The sequence below is a fragment of the Nannobrachium achirus genome (genome assembly GCF_963921795.1).
Source record: "Nannobrachium achirus genome assembly, chromosome: 14".
In the NCBI taxonomy this organism is placed as follows: Eukaryota; Metazoa; Chordata; class Actinopteri; order Myctophiformes; family Myctophidae; genus Nannobrachium; species Nannobrachium achirus.
The window spans coordinates 62,955,850-62,976,449 of NC_137821.1; the positions used below are offsets into that span (position 1 = coordinate 62,955,850).

A 20,600-nucleotide genomic window follows, 5' to 3' on the forward strand; every position below is an offset into this window, starting at 1 on the left:
GTCATTAATATACCTTAGAGGATTTTCCCCCCTTCTGTGTTGCCTAGAACTGGAGGATTGATTTTGGGGTTTGTATTGTAAAGTACAATGTGTGATGTCATCAAGTTGTAATTTACAATACAAACCCCAAAATCAATCCTCCAGTTCTAGGCAACACAGAAGGGGGGGGGGAACTTTTTTTCTATTTCCACACAACTCCTCTAAGGTATATTAATGACATATTTCAATATTGAAAATGGGTGGTCTTCCCCTTTAACCACTTGAACCCTATAGCGTCCGTATTCTGAGAACTTTTGCCAAAAATAGCCGATCTACAAGCTCACAACGCCTCGCGCTGCGAGGCGTTATGAGCTTGTAGATCGGCCATTGTTGGCAAAGAGCATTGGTGTAGAGGGAAAAAAAGAAGCAGACTAAGTACAGAGTGAAAGTTCAAGTTAATTAAGTATCGACAGTTCAAGAATCCAAAATATACTGATGATTGTGCCGTCAAAAGATGAAATTATATGAAATCTATGAACAGGTTGTGGGGGTCCCTGCTTCATCCCTCTCTCAACTAAGGGGTCCCTGGCCTGAAAATGTTGAAGACCCCTGCTGCTTGACCCCATTAACATATGTCCCAGAGTAGACAGTCAATCAATGCAGACGGGAAAAATAAATGCAAGTTTTTTCTTTAGATGTGAAATCTTTCTTCTTAGCTTCTTCTTAGTTCTCGGACCTACCCGAAGAACTTTGTAGCCTATCGGACCGGGACATTGGTACTTATCATGTATCACTGATTCGTAGCGATTACATCGTCTCTGTCGGGCTTAAACCTCAACAAAAAAGATTTACTTTTCAGGGTGCTAATTCAAAAGTAGCAGATCTGCAAGCTCGAAATGTGACGCAGACTCTTCATGCTTTAGTGACTAAAGCATCAAAAGTAGCAGATCTGCAAGCTCGAAACACATCCTGAACAGTAAATATTTTTGGGACGTTTGAGGTTTAAGCCCGACGGTGGACGATGTAATCGCTACAAATCGGTGATACGTGATAAGATCGATGAAAGTGATGAAAATTTAGGCCGTCCGGCCCGAGGCCCTGCCCGACTATTTAGCTTAAGTTTTAGGCCCTACCCGGCCCAAAAACATTGGGTCGATCAGGTAGAGTCGGGTTCTGGAAGAATTTGAGAACTCTGTCAAAGAGTAAAAGTAATAAACATATGTTAAACGGCTTTGTCGAGCATCTATAGACCGATTTCTCAGAGTGACCTCAGTTTTCAGGTTTCTCAAGCAACCATAACCTATGTGAGTGTGCGGCTGTGCGCCGACACTACAGCTACACTGCAGCGTTCTGGAAAAGGGTCTATAGACCTTATTCACACCGCGGCCATCTTGGATCACATGACTAACTGGGTTGGCAGCCTGCATGTATAGTTGGCCGTATAGAGCATCGCAGTGAGGTGGTGTCGGAAGCAAGCTGGCCATTCATATTTACCATAGGGTTTTTCATTATCAGCCACAAAGTCGTAGCAATTCAATGTACACTTACCGCTAGGCTGGTGGTTGTAAAATGGTTCCATATGCTCCTGTAGAACCCCCGAGTATGTATGCAATCACTCTAGTTTTAGTAAAAACACGTTTTAATCAAGATCGCACAGAGAAGAACTGCATTTCCCATACTGCTAAACGTAAAAACGACGTCTGTGATTGGTCTAGCTTCTTCTTCTTTCACATGTCTTGCGGTTACCGCGGAAGTAGCTTACTGCCCCCTGTCTTCCCGGCAGATTATTGCACGTCAGCAGAACTCCAGTGAGCGAATACGTTCTTTTACAAATATGATGCACTAGTTAAAGATGACGATAAGAGAGTCCACAGAGATGACAATCACTACATTTCAGGCCATATGCTGGCCTGGATAACTAAACTGAGCGTGATTTAACGGCTATATTTCAGGAAACAACAAGAACATTCGCAAAGCATTCTGGGAGTGTAGTTTCCGCAATTTAAAAAATAATGATGTACACAGTCTTGTACCCTGCCATTTTTTTTCAGCTTTCGAATTAATCTTTGCATTAAAAAAAAAGTGAATATTGTCATGATTCCTCTCCAGCCGAGGTGGCTTTGTCCAAGGCTTAAAAACGTTTAAATAAATACTTTATGAAATGTCTATGCAAGAAATGAATGGAGAAAACACTTCCGACACCAGAGTGAGGACGGGGGTGGGGCTTCAACTGCGATGCTCTATTTGGCTGGGGTGGCACCTGTCAGCATGTTTATATATATATATATATATATATATATTAAGGCTGGGACTTTAACTGATTAATTGCGATTAATTAATTACAGAAAATTAACGCGATTAAAAAAATTAACGCATTTTAATCGCACTTAGTTTTTGCACCACAGAACCTTCAGTTTCGGGCATCCCGATCATAGTGATGCACCAACCAAGAAGAGACAACAAACGCAAAGAGAGAAGTAGCCGATCAGAGCACTTTGCTTGGCCCAGTGGATGCGAAATTTAGATGAATTTTGATTCACTCGTACAACAAAATGTGTTTTACTTGAAAAACAATGCTTCTCAGGTCAAATATTGATGTGCGATTAAAATGCGATTAATTGCGATTAATTAATCACAGAGCCTGTAATTAATTAGATAAAAAATGTTAATCGCATCCCAGCCCTAATATATATATATATATATATATATATATATATATATATATATATATATATATATATATACAATCATGTCTCTCTCAAATTCTGTGCCCTGGGTACAAGGATTGAAAAATAGCAGATATACATGCTCACAGCATCTGCTATTTTTTAAAAATCATGAAAATTTGTGTCTTTGAATATTTCAAATCCTTTTTGAAAAAAAAAACTATGTTGCTATGTCAGTGGTGCCCAAACTTCTTCATGGGAAGGACCCCCAAAATGATGTGTATTTGGCCACGGACCCCCATTTCACAATATTTAGTTCCAGGGACCCCCCAGAAGCAAAATTTGAGTTGTAAATATTCGCTTAAAAAATACATATATTCAAAGATTTGCACATATTTCAAAAATAGTAGATCACGCTGTGATCTTGTACAGTATATCTGCTATTTTTCAATAGCTGAAAATATAAAATGATTAGGGCCCCTCCCCCTTAGGCCCTAGTAACTCAGTCCCACTTTCCCCCCCTTGTGACGCCCCTGATGTAACTTCTTTATTTTAGTCTTGTCAGTGGCAACTTTAATAGCTTTCTGCCCATATCTCTGTCTGTCTCTCTCTCTCTCTCTCTCTCTCTCTCTCTCTCTCTCTCTCTCTCTCTCTCTCTCTCTCTCTGTGTGTCTCTCCCCCACACATGCACGGCCGTTCGCTCGCACGCGCATCACCACTGCGTGCATGCGCCACGCACACACACAAAGACAGAGACAGAGACAGAAAGAGACATGGGAGCGGGGCCCGACAGACAAAGGCATGTTTGTGTGCACGAGAATGTGCAAGACAGTGGCTCTCTATGCGGATGCAGTGTCAGGCTCGTCCCTGGAAGAATGGGCTGGAGGGAGGGGAGAGAGACACCGAGACAGACAGAGAGAGAGAGAGAGAGAGAGAGAGAGAGAGAGAGAGAGAGAGAGAGAGAGAGAATTTCACTTATCCTTGCAAAACGTGTATGTAGTGTATGTCATAATACAGACAAATTGCTATGAAACAGACATAGCTTTAGTGCAAGGGGTCTTCAACAGGGGGTCCCTAGGGGGTCCTCAGAGTTACTACAAGGGGTCCTCCAAATCTTTGAGTGATAGAGCGTTTTTTGTTCTACTTTTAACCACTTGAACTTGAACCCTATAGCGTCCATAATTCTGAGAACTTTAGCCAAAAATAGCTGATCTACAAGCTCACAACGCCTCGCAGCGCGAGGCGTTGTGAGCTTGTGAGCTTGTGAGCTTGTAGATCGGCTATTTTTGGCAAAGAGCTTTGGTGTAGAGGGGAAAAAGAGCAGACTAAGTACAGAGTGAAAGGTCAAGTTTATTAAGTATCGACGGTTCAAGTGGTTAAATATCTGAAAACACAAATTGTCATGAATCCAAAATACATTGATGACTGTGCTGTCAAACAATGAAACTATATGGAATCTATGAACAGGTTGTGGGGGTCCCTGCTTCATCTCTCTCTCAACTAAGGGGTCCTTGGCCTGAAAGCGTTGAAGACCCCTGCTTAAGTGTGTGTGTGTGCGCGTGTGCGTGTGTGTGGTGGAGCAATGAGCACGCCGAATGTAGCTACTCTAGCCCATTGCCGAGGCTTATGTTTTTCACAAAGTACACAAAAGCAGTGCCGGTCTATTGTATTGCAAAACAGGGCGGTGACACACACACACACACACGCACACGCACACACACACACACACACACACGCACGCACGCACACGCACACACGCACACACACACACACACACACACACACACACACACACACAGGCGTCACAGGGGGGGGACTGAGTTACTAGGGCCCAAGGTGGAGGGGCCCTAGTAACTTAAGCTATTGAAAAATAGCAGATATACAAGCTCACAGCGCGGCACCGAGTGCCGCGCTGCGAGCTTGTAGATCTGCTATTTTTGAAAAGTTGTGAAAATGTGTGCAAATCTTTGAATATAAGTATTTTTTAAGCAAACATTTGTAACTCAAATTTTGCTTCTGGGGGGTCCCTGGAACTAAACATTTTGAGATGGGGGTCCGTGGCCAAATACATATCATCTTGGGGGTCCTTCACATGGAAAAGTTTGAGCACCACTGACATAGAAACATAGGTTTCTTGCACACATTTTCACGTTCATGGGGGGCCCGCAGTGGATCCTTGTACCCAGGGCCCAGAATTTGGTGTGACGCCCCTGCACACACACACACACACACACACACACGCACACACACACGCGCACACACACACACAGGGGGTTAAGTCCCCCCGTTGTATTCAGTCGTTGAGTAGCATATCACTGCTCTCTCCCACGCCATGCTTCGTATATCCATGCGCTAAGTTGAGAGCAGGGGCGTCAATTGGGTATGGCAGGGGTATGCAGCTGCCATACCCTGGGTCCAGGGGGGGAAATACAAGTTACTTTAAAATATAAATCCATGAATGTCTCTTTGTCTATCTGTGCTGGTTATTATGTTGTTAAATTACATTAAAGTAACTACAAATGCAACATTTAACAAGGTATTATAATTATAGTCTCCACACTTTTATTCTCCCCATCTTGACAGAATGGTATATTCCCGGGTTCCGCAGGTCAGCTGCACAGGTGCAATGCATTGTTGTTAATTGTGGCACGTTTACTATATTATGCCACGTTTAGCTGCACTTGAACAACCGTTCCAGGCTGCCCTATCCAGCCCAAGAAACCGTAGAAATGTTGGGGGAAAAAAATAGAATGTACTTCTATAAATGTGTCATGCCTGTTGCTAAGGTATGGCAACATGACTGGTGTCTTGCACGCTCGCCTTTGCACGCGTGCAAGACACCAGTCATGTTGCCATACCTTAGCTTTTTTTTAACTGACGCCACTGGTTGAGAGAGAGCAGAATGAATGTGGCATTTAAACGCTGATAGCATAACACGCACGCACACGCGCACGCACACACACGGAGAGAGAGAGAGAGAGAGAGAAAGAGTGAAAGAGAGAAATGCATATAGAAATGTAAACAAACACAAACTCGCACGTGAAGTTACGCTCACGTAAATGACACAAACACTATACGCACAACGGTATACAGTGTGACAACGTGCTGGTCTGGACACACAGTGTCTCCCACATACCCAGACAAGACATTTCATGCATTACTAAGTCTCACACGCACACACGCACACACAGGCAGGCAGGCACACACACACACACACACTGGCACACACACACCCCTATGAAAAACAATGTTTTTCATAGGGGGAGGGGGTTGAACCCATTTAGACTGGGAACGCATTATTATGCATTATTGTGTGCTTTAACTATTGAAAAATGGCAGATATACAAGCTCACAGCGCGACACCAAGTGCCGCGCTGCAAGCTTGTAGTGATCTGCTATTTTTTTTTTTACAAATTGTGAAAATCTTTGAATTCTGTCAGTGGTGCTCAAACCTTTTCATGTGAAGGACCCCCAAAATGTATGTATTTGGCCAGAGACCCCATCTCAAAATATTTAGTTCCAGGGACCCCCCAGAAGCAAAACTTGAGTTACAAATGTTCGCTTAAAAAAATACATATATTGAAAGATTTGCACACATTTTCACAACTTTTTCACAGCTTGTATATCTGCTATTTTTCAATAGCTAAAGTATCAAATAATGAAGGCCCCTGTACCTTGGGCCCTAGTGACTCAGTCCCACTTTTCCCCCCCTTGTGACGCCCCTGCACACACACACACACACACACACACACACACACACACACACACACACACACGCACGCACGCACACACGCGCACACACGCACGCACGCACGCACGCACGCACGCACGCACGCACGCACGCACACAGTCAGTTACTGTAGCATCTCCTACACACAGAGACGGTCACAATTCTTGCTAGTGTTGTGTGTGCGCACACATGTATGCACGGGCACACGCAGGCACGGGTGCTCGTGCACACACGCACACACAGACACATGCACGCGCACACACACACACACACACACACACACACACACACACACACACACACACACACACACACACACACACACACACACACACACACACACCTGTAAAAATGCTTTGTCATGATACTGTTAGCATTCCTATCCTATGCTATATTGTTAAGTCTTTGGCAATGAAGGCTACATGTAGGCCCTATGTTAAACTTGCATTAGCCTTGACTCTTCACTTAAGATAAGATACACAGCGAATGGTTATGATACTGTAAGAGAAAAGCACAACAAAATCATCAGTGTAGTTTGCATTCTGACAGTGTACACACTGACCCAAATTGACTTGTAGGGTGATGGTCTGTCCTCTAGCACCACCCTCTGGCCAAAATGTCAACTACATGTAGCTACACATGTAGCTAGATTTTTTGTCCATGCCTTATCCTTTATCCCAGGGGTCTTCAACAGGGGGTCTGGGACCCCTCAGAGTTACTACAGGGGGTCCTCAAAATCTTTGTGTGATAGAAAGTTTCTTTTTCCTACTTTTTTTATATTAACCGCTTGAACCCTAGCGTCCATATTCTGAGAACTTTAGCAAATTAAAAACTGTTCAGGGTGTTCATAAAAGCCTGATTAGACAATAAAATGACCAGAACGTTTTTTGAAAGTGAAATTTCCCTTTAACTATCCTAAAAACGTATTTGATTATAAAAAATAAAAAAAAGAGGGGATAGTCGGCCCACCGGCATAGCGGGCATATGCCAGGGAAAGCCAGATGCCCAGTCCAACCCTGTGCTTGATACTGTATGTTGCTTACTTTAATATCCCAGTGACCTTGTTCTCCTGGCACTCTTGGATACTTTCTTGTTGTTGCTTCCTGTGACCTTGTACTTTGTAAGTCAGTCTGGACCGAGAGCCTCTGCCAAATAATGGTCTGCGTTGTAAACTAAACTGGTTGGAGGGTAAACCTATCACATATCACAGGAACCGGAAAATGCTTTAGTTTGAATTCTGTCTTTTTTTATGTTATCTTCATGAGGATATACATAACCACATTTTTGTAACCATGCTCCCTGGCTATCTCTCTCTCTCTCTCTCTCTGTGTGTGTGTATGTGTGTGTGTGTGTGTGTGTGTGTGTGTGTGTGTGTGTGTGTGTGTGTGTGTGTGTGTGTGTGTGTGTGTGTATATATATATATATACACAGTATATATATGTATATATTCACCCCCAGCAAATGGAACCCTGGTGACACCCTATATCCCCTTAAACCAGGGTTTCTCAAACCTGTTAGGGTCCATTTGGTTCCATTCGTACACTGTCAGAGTTACAGACTTGTAGGGGTCAACTTAGACCCCGCTAAAGGAAGCCACAGAGTCCCTGGAATCCACTTAAACTGCATGTTACACTGCCTTAAACTCATATGCACGTTACCCTCTACTATGGCAACCTGCATTGCAGAGGGGCTCCCTCCGGTGGTCGCTCACGGTAACGACAGCTCTACTATATAGGTCAGAACTCAGTACCAATTGGCAGAGATCAGCCCAGGGGGGATTCTCTTCTCAAGCGTTTATCTGCAACAAGACTTGAGGCGGGGTGTGTGTGTGTCAGGGGGGCCTTGATGTACTGCAAGGCCTGTCATCATCTCACAGTGCAGGAGGGGGGGACAGACAGACAGACAGACAAAATACATGCTCAGTCAGTGCCTGGGGATAGGGTGGTATCCTAATTCTAGTAAGACACCTCAGGGCGACATGCGGCTAGGTCGCACCAATTCTTGGCCACCTGGCCAGTGATGTATATCGGGCCAGTTACCCATATATGGAGACCCCTCTATGATAGTCAACAATGTGATGTCAGAACATGCCCATATATGGGCATTACCAAATATGGACATACCCAGATATGCCCTTAATATTGATATCTCCCCTTAACTCATTTGCTGCTATGGCCGAGGAGCCCGAAAAAATCCCGCTGTACGTCCCTGCCACGCCCGAGGAACCCGAGAATTTGTTTTTATATAATGTAATGTTTAATTACACTCTTCCCCAGCCCCTGACAAAGTTTGAGCCTTCTGTCATATAGGGAAACCAAAATATCACACATCAAAGTTACTGTGTTTGAAAACAAGAGTGTAATAAATGTATAAATCTCAATAAAAGTGTATAATTCTCCCCATAATCCACAGTGAAGGAACAGTGCTGGCATTTTGCACGCACCGCTGCAGCCTGGCTGGCACCAGGCAGCACAATGCGTTTTTTTTTTTTTTTTTTTTCTCTCAGCATCCTCACTCCAACATGCAGCCATGCCATTCACACACCCCCCCATTCCTACACCATCTATGGAATTGGAAGTGAATGTCTGAATGGCAGCATGTCAGAATGGAGAAGGCCCCCCAAGCGGAGGCTATAGCAGTAGCTACAGGCTCGATCTAACTAGAGACCATTATGAATAAATCAAACACAATCCCGTGACATTTTCACTTGAAAAGCCCTGAACTGCCATGGGCCAATACAATACAGAGCTCCATAACGCCCCAGAAATATTTCAAACTGTCTCCACAACAAAATAGGAGCGACAAAGTATGTCGCAGCCACAACAACAGCCAGCAGGGATGTCACAAGGGGGGGAAAAGTACGTGGGGCTGAGTTACTAGGGCCCAAGGTGGAAGGGCCTTTGATATTTTATACTTTTGCTATTGAAAAATAGCAGATCTACAAGCTCACAGCGCGGCACCGAGTGCCGCGCTGCGAGCTTGTAGATCTGCTATTTTTTAAATCCCCATATGAAGAACATTCATGGGGGGCCCACAGTGAATCCTTGTACCCAGGGCCCAGAACCGACACCTTTGCTTTAAATCAATACCACCACAGACACACCACATCTACGTACCGCGGCTTCCTCAGAGTTGGAATATCCACCGATTTCAGGGTCCCTGGGGTGGCAAAAGAGGTCAATGGACTAGATGGAGACTTGTTTTCCGACTCCCAGGCCAACCTCCGTGAAGTGAGGCGCCCCGCATCTTTTCTCGAAGCAGCCACGGCACGGGACGCCTGACTGCGGGGTCGTGTCGGCAAAAATACATCCTCCAGTGTCCATATAAATCCAAGCAATATGTCGCCTCCTTTGTATGACAAGCTCCGAAAACATACGATTGATCCCAGGAAGAGTGAGGCCAACGAATATGAGGAAAAAGCGCGACGATCGTTTCATTGGCTGGGTTATTTTTTTACTTTCATCCTAGCCTCCCGTAGCCAGACTTTTACTCCTAACCATAGCTCCTAACTTTCGGTTTCCGTAGCAGCCACGGCAGCACCCGTGGGAAACCTGTAGCTATACGCTGTGGTGAAATCCTGGCTAATCAGTGATCCGTTCGGAAGCCCGCCTACTGTATCCGGTTATTTACAAACTCACATAAATGCAAGAAACGTTTCCGTATCCGGTATATAACCAGACCGGATCAGCAAACGCCTATGGCAACTGTACACTCACTTGATCACACTTCAACAAGTGTTTCGTACGTCACAATAAAATAAAAACAGTTGAAAATGGGTAACATATATTGGAGGGGGTACCATCCCCCCTGCTTATACTGCTTAGCTATATATATATATATATATATATATATATAATGTATATCTAGATAGATAGATTGATAGATAGATAGATAGATAGGTAGATAGATATATATATATAGATATATATAGATAGATAGATATATATATATATATATATAGATATATAGATATATAGATATATATAGATATATATATATATAATTTATATATATATATATATATATAGATATAGATATATAGATCTGCTATTATGTACATGTGTGTATAGCCTACAGTGTGTGTCTGTGTGTGTGTGTGTGTGCGTGTGTGCGTGCGTGCGTGCGTGCGTGCGTGCGTGCGTGCGTGCGTGAGGAGGTACTGCAGACCATCGTGGGCCAGTTCAATATAAAAAGCGTATTTCTCTTTGTGTGAAGTAAGACGCCCTAAGGGCAAGAGGTGACCTATTACAGCACTATTACACAATTCCAGTTATACACAATTACACTTATTACACTAGTACACTCATCTGATAAGGCCTGAGGTCATAAAGATAGATATCAAGTGACTTATCTGCTTGAAAAGAGACCCTTCACAAAAACCTAAATAACTCCATTTCATTTGATTTTCAAGCTTGGAAAATCAAAAAACAAGAGTTTTGAAATGGCTATAACTATAGAATGGTACATCGTAAATACAAAATTATATTTTTGGGTGAAACTAGAGCTTGTCCTCTTTCATTTTTAATTTTTCATTCTGTATGACATTGTCAAGCAGAATTTAGGAAAAATGTAAATATAAAAAAAAATATTCATTAAACAAAATGGCGGAAAAGCCATACAGTACAATGTTAAAATGGCAGCAAATGAGTTAAGGACGTAATTAATTTGCAAGTGTGACTCGTGATGATATCAGCGATCTCCATACATGGGCATAAAAGGGATATCAAGCCAGAGCGTGATGCAAGTGTGACTCGTGATGACATCAACAATCTCCATATATGGGCATAAAAGAGACATCAAGCCATGGCGTGATGTCAGAGCAGCATTCACACACATGCTGCGTGTGTCAATCCAATTGAATTCACAGGGGTTGCCTGTATTGACAAGGGAAACATGTTCATATTGCCAACACGAGTGTGAAATGCAAAACACTGCCGACACAGGAAATATATAAACAGAGCTGTGTGATATTTCATCTCTCTCTCTCTCTCTCTCTCTCTCTCTCTCTCTCTATCTCTCTCTCTCTCTCTCTCTCTCTCATAAATGATCCAGGATCTGCGCGAGCAGGTCTAAATTGCACCACCGTTCTCTTATTCTGTCTTTCCTTTTCTCTTCTGTTCTCTTTCTTTCAATCCTTCTGTCTGCTGCTCTGTGCTGCTGCTATGTTTTATACATAAGTGTGTGCTCAAATCTATTCTGTATATCTGTGCAAAGTCAGTGACTCTTCTGGGAGCGTACGTGTGCGGTAGGCTCCAGGCAGCGTTCCAATGTAAAAGATAATTTAACAGGGGGAAAACAGGTAGGGCTGTCACAATTATGAAATCTTGCTTGACAATTAAAGGACAACTTTAGTTTTTTTACAACAAGGGTTCATATTTTAGATTGTAATTAAATAATATAAAAGATGAGATGATACTTCTTTCTATTGTTTTAGAGATTCTTATTTCAGTGGTTGGGGGCATGTGTACAAGTGGCTAAATATGTCATTTTACACAGAATAAGCCCATTCCCAAGATACAACGCAACCTTTCATGGTTGGATGTGACTTATGGGAGCTGGAAGTGTTACTGTAAATAGCAATGAAGAAACTGCTGGCTTATTGTGTCTAAAAATACATATTTAGCCACCCCCACATTTTAGCATGGTAAATGTGATAAAACAATAGAACAAAGCAAATGAAAACATTGTAACACTCACTTTTTATTTTCTCTTATTACAATCTAAAATATGAACCTTTGTTGTAAAAAAACAAAGTTGTCCTTTAATTGTTACTCAAATTATTGCAACCAGTAAGACTCCCTAATCGGGAGGTAAGTGTCCGTCAGGTCGTATACACAAACTTTAGAAGGCAATCGTAGGCAATCAGGAGGGAGTATGGGAAATGGGACAGATTCATGTTGATGACATGACTTTAGAGATACTGTGTACCGCTTTGTGTGATTTTAGGCCAAAATCTATAGGAGCAGGGTCCAAAAATGTGTTTTGCAAAAATCAGCCTGATGGTGGCGCTAGAAGAGGGCCATGTGAGAAATGAGGGGTGGAGGTTGTGATTGGCCATCCAAGGAGTGTGTGTGTGCAAAGTTTGGCATGGATAAGGGCAAGAGATATGAGTAGGGCAAAATTGTGACATAACGGACAGACTGACTGACAGTACATATCATACCCGCTCCAGTGATCTCCTTATGTTAAAGGCTCCTCCAGTGCACACAGTACTGGGCGAGGCAGCTTTCTCCATCAGCGGCCCAACAACCTGGAACTTACTTGCAAAATCTTTAAAACTGTCCTCCCTGCCATCTCTTGGCAGGTTCAAAGCATTGATCCTTATTACCTTTAATCATGATTGCACATGTTTCACTTGATTTATTAGTTGTTGTTCTTTTGTAAATTACTCTGTTTAATCTATAATGTTTTAAATATCGTGTTTTTTAATTGTTTTGTATTGTAACCTCGGCTACATTGAAAATGAGGGCTTGCCCTCAACTGTACTTCGAGTATAAATAAAGGTGATGATGATGACAGACTGACTGACTGAAAGCCGGTGGAGCTTTTCATAGTAACTGCGATTTAATTTTGTTTCTGTCTGTTGAAACTTCGGAACATTATTCACGCATTTCTGTTTGTCTTAATTGCAATTAGGCAATTAATGGCACGTAATAATTGCGCCAGGCCTAATAAAACAGTCTCGTACAAAACGGAAGGATGTGATCTGATACCTCCTCTCCTCTTCCAAGTTCAAGTTACTTTTATTGCCACACAACCAGGTTGGTGGTGTTTGGTTTCAGTACATACATTTGTTGCAGCTCCTGACAAAACAAGGAACAAGACATGACAACAAATACATGTAGACCAGGGGTCTTCAAAAGGGGGTCCGGGACCTCTATTGGGTCCTCAGAGTTACTACAGGGGGTCCTCCAAATCTTTGTGTGATAGAAACTTTTTTTCCCCTTTTTTATATTAACCACTTGAACCCTAGCATCCATATTCTGAGAACTTTAGCCAAAAATAGCAGATCTACAAGCTTGTAGATCTGCTATTTTTGGCACAAAGAGGTTTGATATAGAGGGGGAAAAGAGCAGACTAAGTACAGAGTGAAAGGTTTATTAAGTATTGACGGTTCAAGTGGTTAAATATCTGAAAACATGATGAAACCATTGTGGAATCTATGAAGAGGTTGTGGGGGTCCCTGCTTCATCTCTCGCTCAACTAAAGGTTTTTCCTAAGCACTTCATTGTAGATACAAGTTAATTGTTTTTGTTTTTTCCCTATGATTTTTGATGCCAGATTTACTATTCTCTGCAGCTTGCCTCTACATTGTATGTTAAGATTACCGTACCACATTGCCATGTTGAAGGTTAAGATTCCCTCTATGAGGTTCTTATAAACCGTTTCCATAATGTGCTTGCTCACCCTGAAGGAGTTGAGCTTGCGTAAAACACTTTTCAGACGTTTCCCTTCCTTCTCCCCTGTGTCTCCAGACCATGGCGGAGTACAGCTCCATGCTCAGCGACCTGTCCGAGAACATCACCAATGAGGACCTGGAGCAGCTCAAGTCGGCCTGCAAGGAGGACATCCCCGAGGACCAGAGCAACAACATCACCTCCTCCAAGGAGTGGTTCAACTACCTGGAGAAGAACGACAAGCTGGCCCACGGTGAGAGACAGGGGTGTGGCACCAAATTCTGGGCCCCCGGGTACAAGGGTTCACTGCGGGCCCCCCATGAATGTTCTTCATAGGGGGAGGGGGTTTAACCCATTTAGACTGGGGACGCATTAGAACGCATTATTTTGTGCTTTAAGTATTGAAAATAGCAGATCTACAAGCTCACAACGCGGCACCGAGTGCCGCGCTGCGAGCTTGTAGATCTGCTATTTTTGAAAAATCGTGAACAGTTTGTGCAAGTCTTTTTGAAAAACCTATGTTTCTATGTCAGTGGTACTCAAACCTTTTCATGTGAAAGACCCCCAAAATGATATGTATTTGGTCACGGACCCCCATCTCAAAATATTTAGTTACAGGGAGGGACCCCCCCCAAAAGCAAAAATTGAGTTACAAATGTTCGCTTAAAAAGATACATACAGATACAGCGAAGATTTGCACACATTTTCACGACTTTTCAAAAACAGCAGATCTACGAGCTTGTATATCTGGCTCTGCGTATGTATGTGTGACGCCCCTGGGGGTGTGGGCAGGCACGTGCACTAGGAATGTAACGATGCATTTACTGGTAATAGCGATGCGATACGCTTCGCCATACATGGTTGACGATCCGATACATGGATGGCCTAAACGCAAAACCTCCTATCTGAAAAAAATCACTTTGTTGGGAAAATGAAAAAGAAAACATGCAGATTAGTCTGGGATCCCTTAACTTTTCGGGGTTTGATCCGGTCGGGAGCGGAAACCACTTTACGTCATTGTTGTAGTTCTCCGATTATTCTGAATCCATTGCAAGCGTTTGTTTTGCATGAAAAACATTCCTTGGGCTAAAAACGGCCAACAAAACTATGGTTTAGTGATGAGTCATCACTTTTCACAGTCGTTTGGGGTCCGTTTTTAGCCCAAGGAATGTTTTTCATGCAAAACAAATGCTTGCAATGGATTCAGAATAATTAAAATTATTTGACCCCTCGCATCCCACTTAAAGCAGATTTTTTGGGAGTATTTTTTTTCCTTTATAGTATGGTGTATAGTAAGTAAATGAAAATTACCCTGGCTGTCAAACATTTTGCCCGCAATTTTTGCGAGGGAAATGGGAGCTCAATTTGTTATTTAACCTTTATAGTTGACAAAACCACTGAGAAACGGACCTTTGCTCTCGTGGTCACGGAAGTATCACATTAGCCCCAACTATATTGGCTCTGAACAAAATCGGGAAACGCCAGCAAAACGCCAGTTTTGATCAATCAAAAGTAAACATCAAATAGGAACATTCACCTCTGAGGAGGATGTTCCTAACTACGATCCTAAAGTGAAGAAGGCACTTGCACAGTGGGAAAAGAATAGACGGAGTCTACAATACAGTACATCTTAGAAAATATCTTAATCAACTTCCTCTTTCCGATAGTCTTGGACAATACGCTGCATAAGTCCAGACAAATGTTAACCCTAAGGATCTAAAAGTAGACTGATGTTTCCCACACATACAGTACTTTCAAAAGAAACTGTGCTGATGCACAATTACAATAAACACGGGCTAGAGCAGGGGTTTTCAAAGTGGGTGACGGGGCACCCTGGGGTGCCGCGACGGCAGTCGAGGGGTGCCGCGAGATCATTTGATAATATTTGGAATTTATTTGGACACTTGAAAAAATATTTAGTATCATTTTAAAAGTACAAAGTTATTTTCAGTCAGTTCTAACCAAAATGGCTATTATCTCAACGTTTTCCTCGCAACTTAATCACTAAAATTTCGTCACTGTCGGGCAGAAACCTTGTATCTCCAAGTTTCAAATGTGTAAAGGGGAGCACACACTGAACACGGACGGCTGCGCAGCGTCGCGGTATCGACGCACGTTAAGTGCAGTGCGGTAACCCCAACTGGATGTGGCGCGCTGCCACACAGCCCATCCATTTCCCCCGGTGGGGAGAACCATGGGAGAACATGTTCAACGCGCGGCAACGCTGGAAAAATAGAACAGCGGCGTATCGGCGCGGCAGGCGAGGCGGCAGACCCGCGGCTGCGCGCGTCTGACACCGCCGGTGTGGGTTAGTTCATTGAAAATAACGGGGCCGTATTTTTTTACGTGCCGCTTCTGCGCCGCCTCCGCGTCTAGTGTGTGTTCCCCTTAAGTCTTTTGGTAAAGCAAAGCCCTGCTTCATCATACAAGACTGTCACACAAAACTAGTGAAAACAGCCGATCTACAAGCACACAACGCCCCGCATCACGAGGCGTTGTGTGCTTGTAGATCTGCTGTTTTCACTAGTTTAGTACATTTTATGGATAAATACAAAACGAATGGTTTTGGCCATACAAGGTTTCCACCCGACAACGACGATATGCTATAAATATAAGGTGCTGGGAGTGAAAATTACAAAAAAGTTTGGGAACCCCTGGGCTAGAGAACAAAAGGCGCAAGTTGGTATCTCGACAGAGGTAAAAATTTAGGAAAAAGAAATACTCAAATGACTAAACAGATGGATCTCCCCCTCACAGATAACCTGTCGTACATCGAGCACATCTTTGAGATCTCACGGCGGCCAGACCTGCTGACGAGGGTGATCGAGTACCGCACCACCGTGCTGAAGATCTCCGAGGACGAGGAGATCGACACCAAGCTCACGCGCATCCCCTCTGCCAAGAAATACAAAGGTGAGTCCACTGTGTCCACTCTCTGCTTGTTCGCTTACACATCGGCACTCCGAAACATCGCTATTCTGACCACCTAAACCTGACCTTAAAGGTATAGGTCCACTTTCAAAAAGACTTTTGGTCATTTTATCGTCTAATCATGCTTTTATGAACACCCTGAACAGATTTTAATTTTTCTAAATAGGGATGTTCGGAATGGAAAACTGCCCCCTGCTTGTTCTTCCGGTTAGTGATCACAATATGACATTCCTCCAATCTACTTCTTTCTTTAAAAATGTATTTTGTTGTGTGGCTCCTAAGGGATGAGCCCTCAAATGTGTGTGCGCGCGTGTGTGTGTGTGTGTGTGTGTGTGTGTGTGTGTGTGTGTGTGTGTGTGTCTGTCTGTCCTGTAGTAGGCTAATGGAAAACATTATGTAAACACTTTTCCCAGAATGTTTTATACTTTTTTTGAAACATTTATTTTTTATCGCGCAAGTCAATGGAGGTTAGCCTGTGGTTGCGACCGTAGGTCGCATTTACTATCAAACCCTGCACAAAGTGTAAGTCCGTCAGTCTGTCTGTCACACCTCACACGTCAAACTCTTGCCCTGCTCATATCTCCGCAACCGTTTCCCCGATCCATGCCAAATTTTGCACACACGTTCCTTACCTGCCAAACTACAACCTCCAAGGACCCCCGGAGCTCCAGGGACCCCCAGGTCCCTGGGGGACCCCCAGATGTAAAAAATGACCAAATGTGCTAAACTGACCAAATGACCACCCCCACGGGGCTGCTCACGGGGAATTCCCGGGGACCACCCACTCCTGGTGCTCCAGAACGTTTGCAAAAGTGGTGGCGCCCCCAGTGGAGGACCCCCTACACTGCAGCTCACATAAAATGCCGTAACTCCGGCTAGGAGCGACCGGGACAGCCGGGGCCGGTACCTATTCGTCCGCCTTGCCGGCGCGGAGACCCCACCCCTCATTTCTCACATGGCCCTCTTCTAGCGCCACCATGTGGCCGATTCTTGCAAAACACATTTTTGGACACTGCTCCTACAATTTTTGCCCTAAAATCACGCAAATCGGTACACAGTATGTCTACACTCATCCCATCAACATGAATCTCTCCCATATAGCGCCACCTCCAGGCCGATTTTTCAAAACACATTTTTGGACACTGCTCCTACAGATTTTGCCCTAAAATCACGAAAATCACTACACAGTATGTCTACACTCATGTCATCAACATGGATCAGGAAGATTTTGGCAAAACACATTTTTGCCCTATTTGTGGAGATAAGTGACCTACGGTCGCTTATCTCCCCATTAGGGAGTGTTACTGGTGTAGTATTGTATGTCTTTATTGCGACCGTAGGTCGCATTTACTACCAAAACCTCCACCGGCTGTCCGTGGGAGAGTCACACTTTTGCCCTGCTCATATCTCCACAACCGTTGCCCCCATCCATGCCAAATTTTGCACACACACTCCTTGACTGCCAAACTACAACCTCCAAGGACCTCCGGAGCCCCAGGGACCCCCAGGTCCCTGGGGGACCCCCAGATGTAAAAAATGACCAAATGTGCTCACACGTCACACTTTTTCCCTGCTTATATCTCCGCACCCATTGACCCGATCCATGCCAGATTTTACACACACACTCCTTGCCTGCCAAACTACAACCTCCAAGGACCCCCGGAGCCCCAGGGACCCCCAGGTCCCTGGGGGACCCCCAGATGTAAAAAATGACCAAATGTGCAAAAATGACCAAATGACCACACCAACGGGGCTGCTCACGGGGAATTCCCGGGGAACACCGACTCCTGGTGCTCCAGAACGGATGCAAAAGTGGTGGCGCCCCCAGTGGAGGACCCCCTGCCACTGCAGCGCACATAAAATGCCGTAACTCGGGCTAGGAGCGTCCGGGAGAGCCGGGGCCGGTACCTATTCGTCCGCCAAGGCAACGCGGAGACCCCACCCCTCATTTCTCACATGGCCCTATTCTAGCGCCACCTTCAGGCCGATTTTTAAAACACATTTTTGGACACTGCTCTTACAGTTTGTGCCCTAAAATCACGAATATCACTACACAGCATGTCTACACTCATGTCATCAACATGGATCAGGAAGATTTTGGAAAAACACATTTTTGCCCTATTTGTGGAGATAAGCCACCTACGGTCGCTTATCTCCCAATTAGGGAGTCTTACTGGTATGTCTCGATGAACGACATCATTGTGCTGAAGTCTGGTCATCAATGATTGATTGATTGAAGACTTTATTAGAAGTTTGCATAGAAAAAGGTACAGTTTCATGATGGTACAGTCCACTGGTACAAGGTCCACTAAAAGGAGATCCTAGTAAGCACTTGGCTTATTTGCACAGGAAACCATTAAAGTATCTCATTTAACATTGAATGACATGACGTCCGATATATGGTGAAATCTCGCTATTTTGACGTCCCATCATTTCGACTAAGGGTTAGGGTTAGGTTTTAGGGTTAGGTTTAGGCATAGTTTTACTGAGGTTAGGTTTAGGTTTAGGCATAGGTTAGCATTCACCAGTGTCGGCAGGTTAGCACTTCACTAGGTTAACATTGACCCACGTCGAAAATATGGGACGTTGAACACGCACACATTGGATGCCTACGATGAATGCAAGGGTTAATTTGCTGGTGCCCATGGCAACCCGCCATTTTGCCTACCTTCGAGGTCCTGGCGGAAAAACGAATCCGATTAAATGTAATCCAAGCATGTTTATTTCGCGAAGATCTTTTCTTTCAGTCAGGACCGGTTTTTAACAATCCTGGGCCACAGCGTTTGTGTGACGGCCGGTAGAAAAGGCCACGCTTTGAGCGTGAAAGTGATTTAAAACCTGGATTATGAGAAATAAAAGATGCATGTTTGTGCAGCAGCTTTGCATGCATGTCTATTAGCGAGACTTCCCGGTCACGTGATCCCGCGCTGCATTTTGGGAAATGGAGTTTGTTTTGTCACCGCGGTAGTACATTACAGGTGCTACAGTACAGTTTACAGTTAAGACGCGTCAAACGCGTCGATGGGCACACATGGACATCAAATAGATTGACGCGTTGACACCTCGTGGGCATCCGATGACTTAATAGACCCTGTCTTGTTAGTAGTTTTCTGGCCTCAACAAGTGCTGTACATTTCACTCATGGAGTCTCTCTGTCTCTCTCTCTCTCTCGCTCTCTCGCTCTCTCTCTCTCTCTCTCTCTCCCCCCCCCCCCCCCCCTCTCTTTCCTCAGACATCATCCGCCAGCCCTCCGAAGATGAGATCATCAAGTTGGCCCCTCCCCCTAAAAAGGTGTGAGGTGTCACCGAGGCCCCCCGACCTTTGCACTTTGACCCCTCCGCCGCCGCCACCCCCCTGACACTCTCCAATCAGACCAACTGACCGACAGAATGACCAACCAACCAACCAACCAACCAACCAACAACCATCTCCGCCCACCTTCGTCTTCATAGCCACGCCCCCCCCCCCCCCCGGTTCCTCGTCATCCTCACCGTACGGCCACCGACACACGCTACAAGCCCCCTCTCCTCCCTCCCCCCCTAAAAAAAAAACAATCGGATCGCAGTGATATTTCGTCACCTCATCGACCTCATCTCCTGAGTTACACGGGGGAAGAAAAGGGGGTTGGAGAGCTGGGAACGAAAGGAATAAAGTGGACAGTGACGTCAGTTCGGCAAAAGCTAAGGTATGGCAACATGACTGGTGTCTCTCACGCGCGCGGAGGCGCGCGTGCGAGACACCAGTCGTGTTGCCATACCTTAGCAACAGGCACGATGGATTTATTTTAGGAAGTACATTTAATTTTTTTCCCCTTTCGCCAAGGTATGGCCGCTGCCATATCTTGCCGTACCCAATTGACGCCTCTGTGGAAGAAGCTGGAACGATGGACAGACAGAA

The 20,600-nt window shown here is 44.4% G+C and overlaps 1 protein-coding gene across 1 annotated transcript in view; it reads left to right on the top strand.

Annotated features, from left to right (window-relative positions):
• pea15 (proliferation and apoptosis adaptor protein 15) overlaps positions 1-20,321 on the top strand; it is a 124,550-nt gene extending 104,229 nt beyond the window's left edge. Inside the window, exons 3-5 of the mRNA XM_080742140.1 lie at positions 13,851-14,025; positions 16,530-16,685; positions 19,936-20,321. Of these exons, the coding sequence (XP_080598266.1) occupies positions 13,854-14,025; positions 16,530-16,685; positions 19,936-20,000 (393 nt within the window). The 5' untranslated portion in view covers positions 13,851-13,853 and the 3' untranslated portion in view covers positions 20,001-20,321. The remainder of the gene's footprint in view (positions 1-13,850; positions 14,026-16,529; positions 16,686-19,935) is intronic.
• The last annotated feature ends 279 nt before the right edge of the window (positions 20,322-20,600 follow it).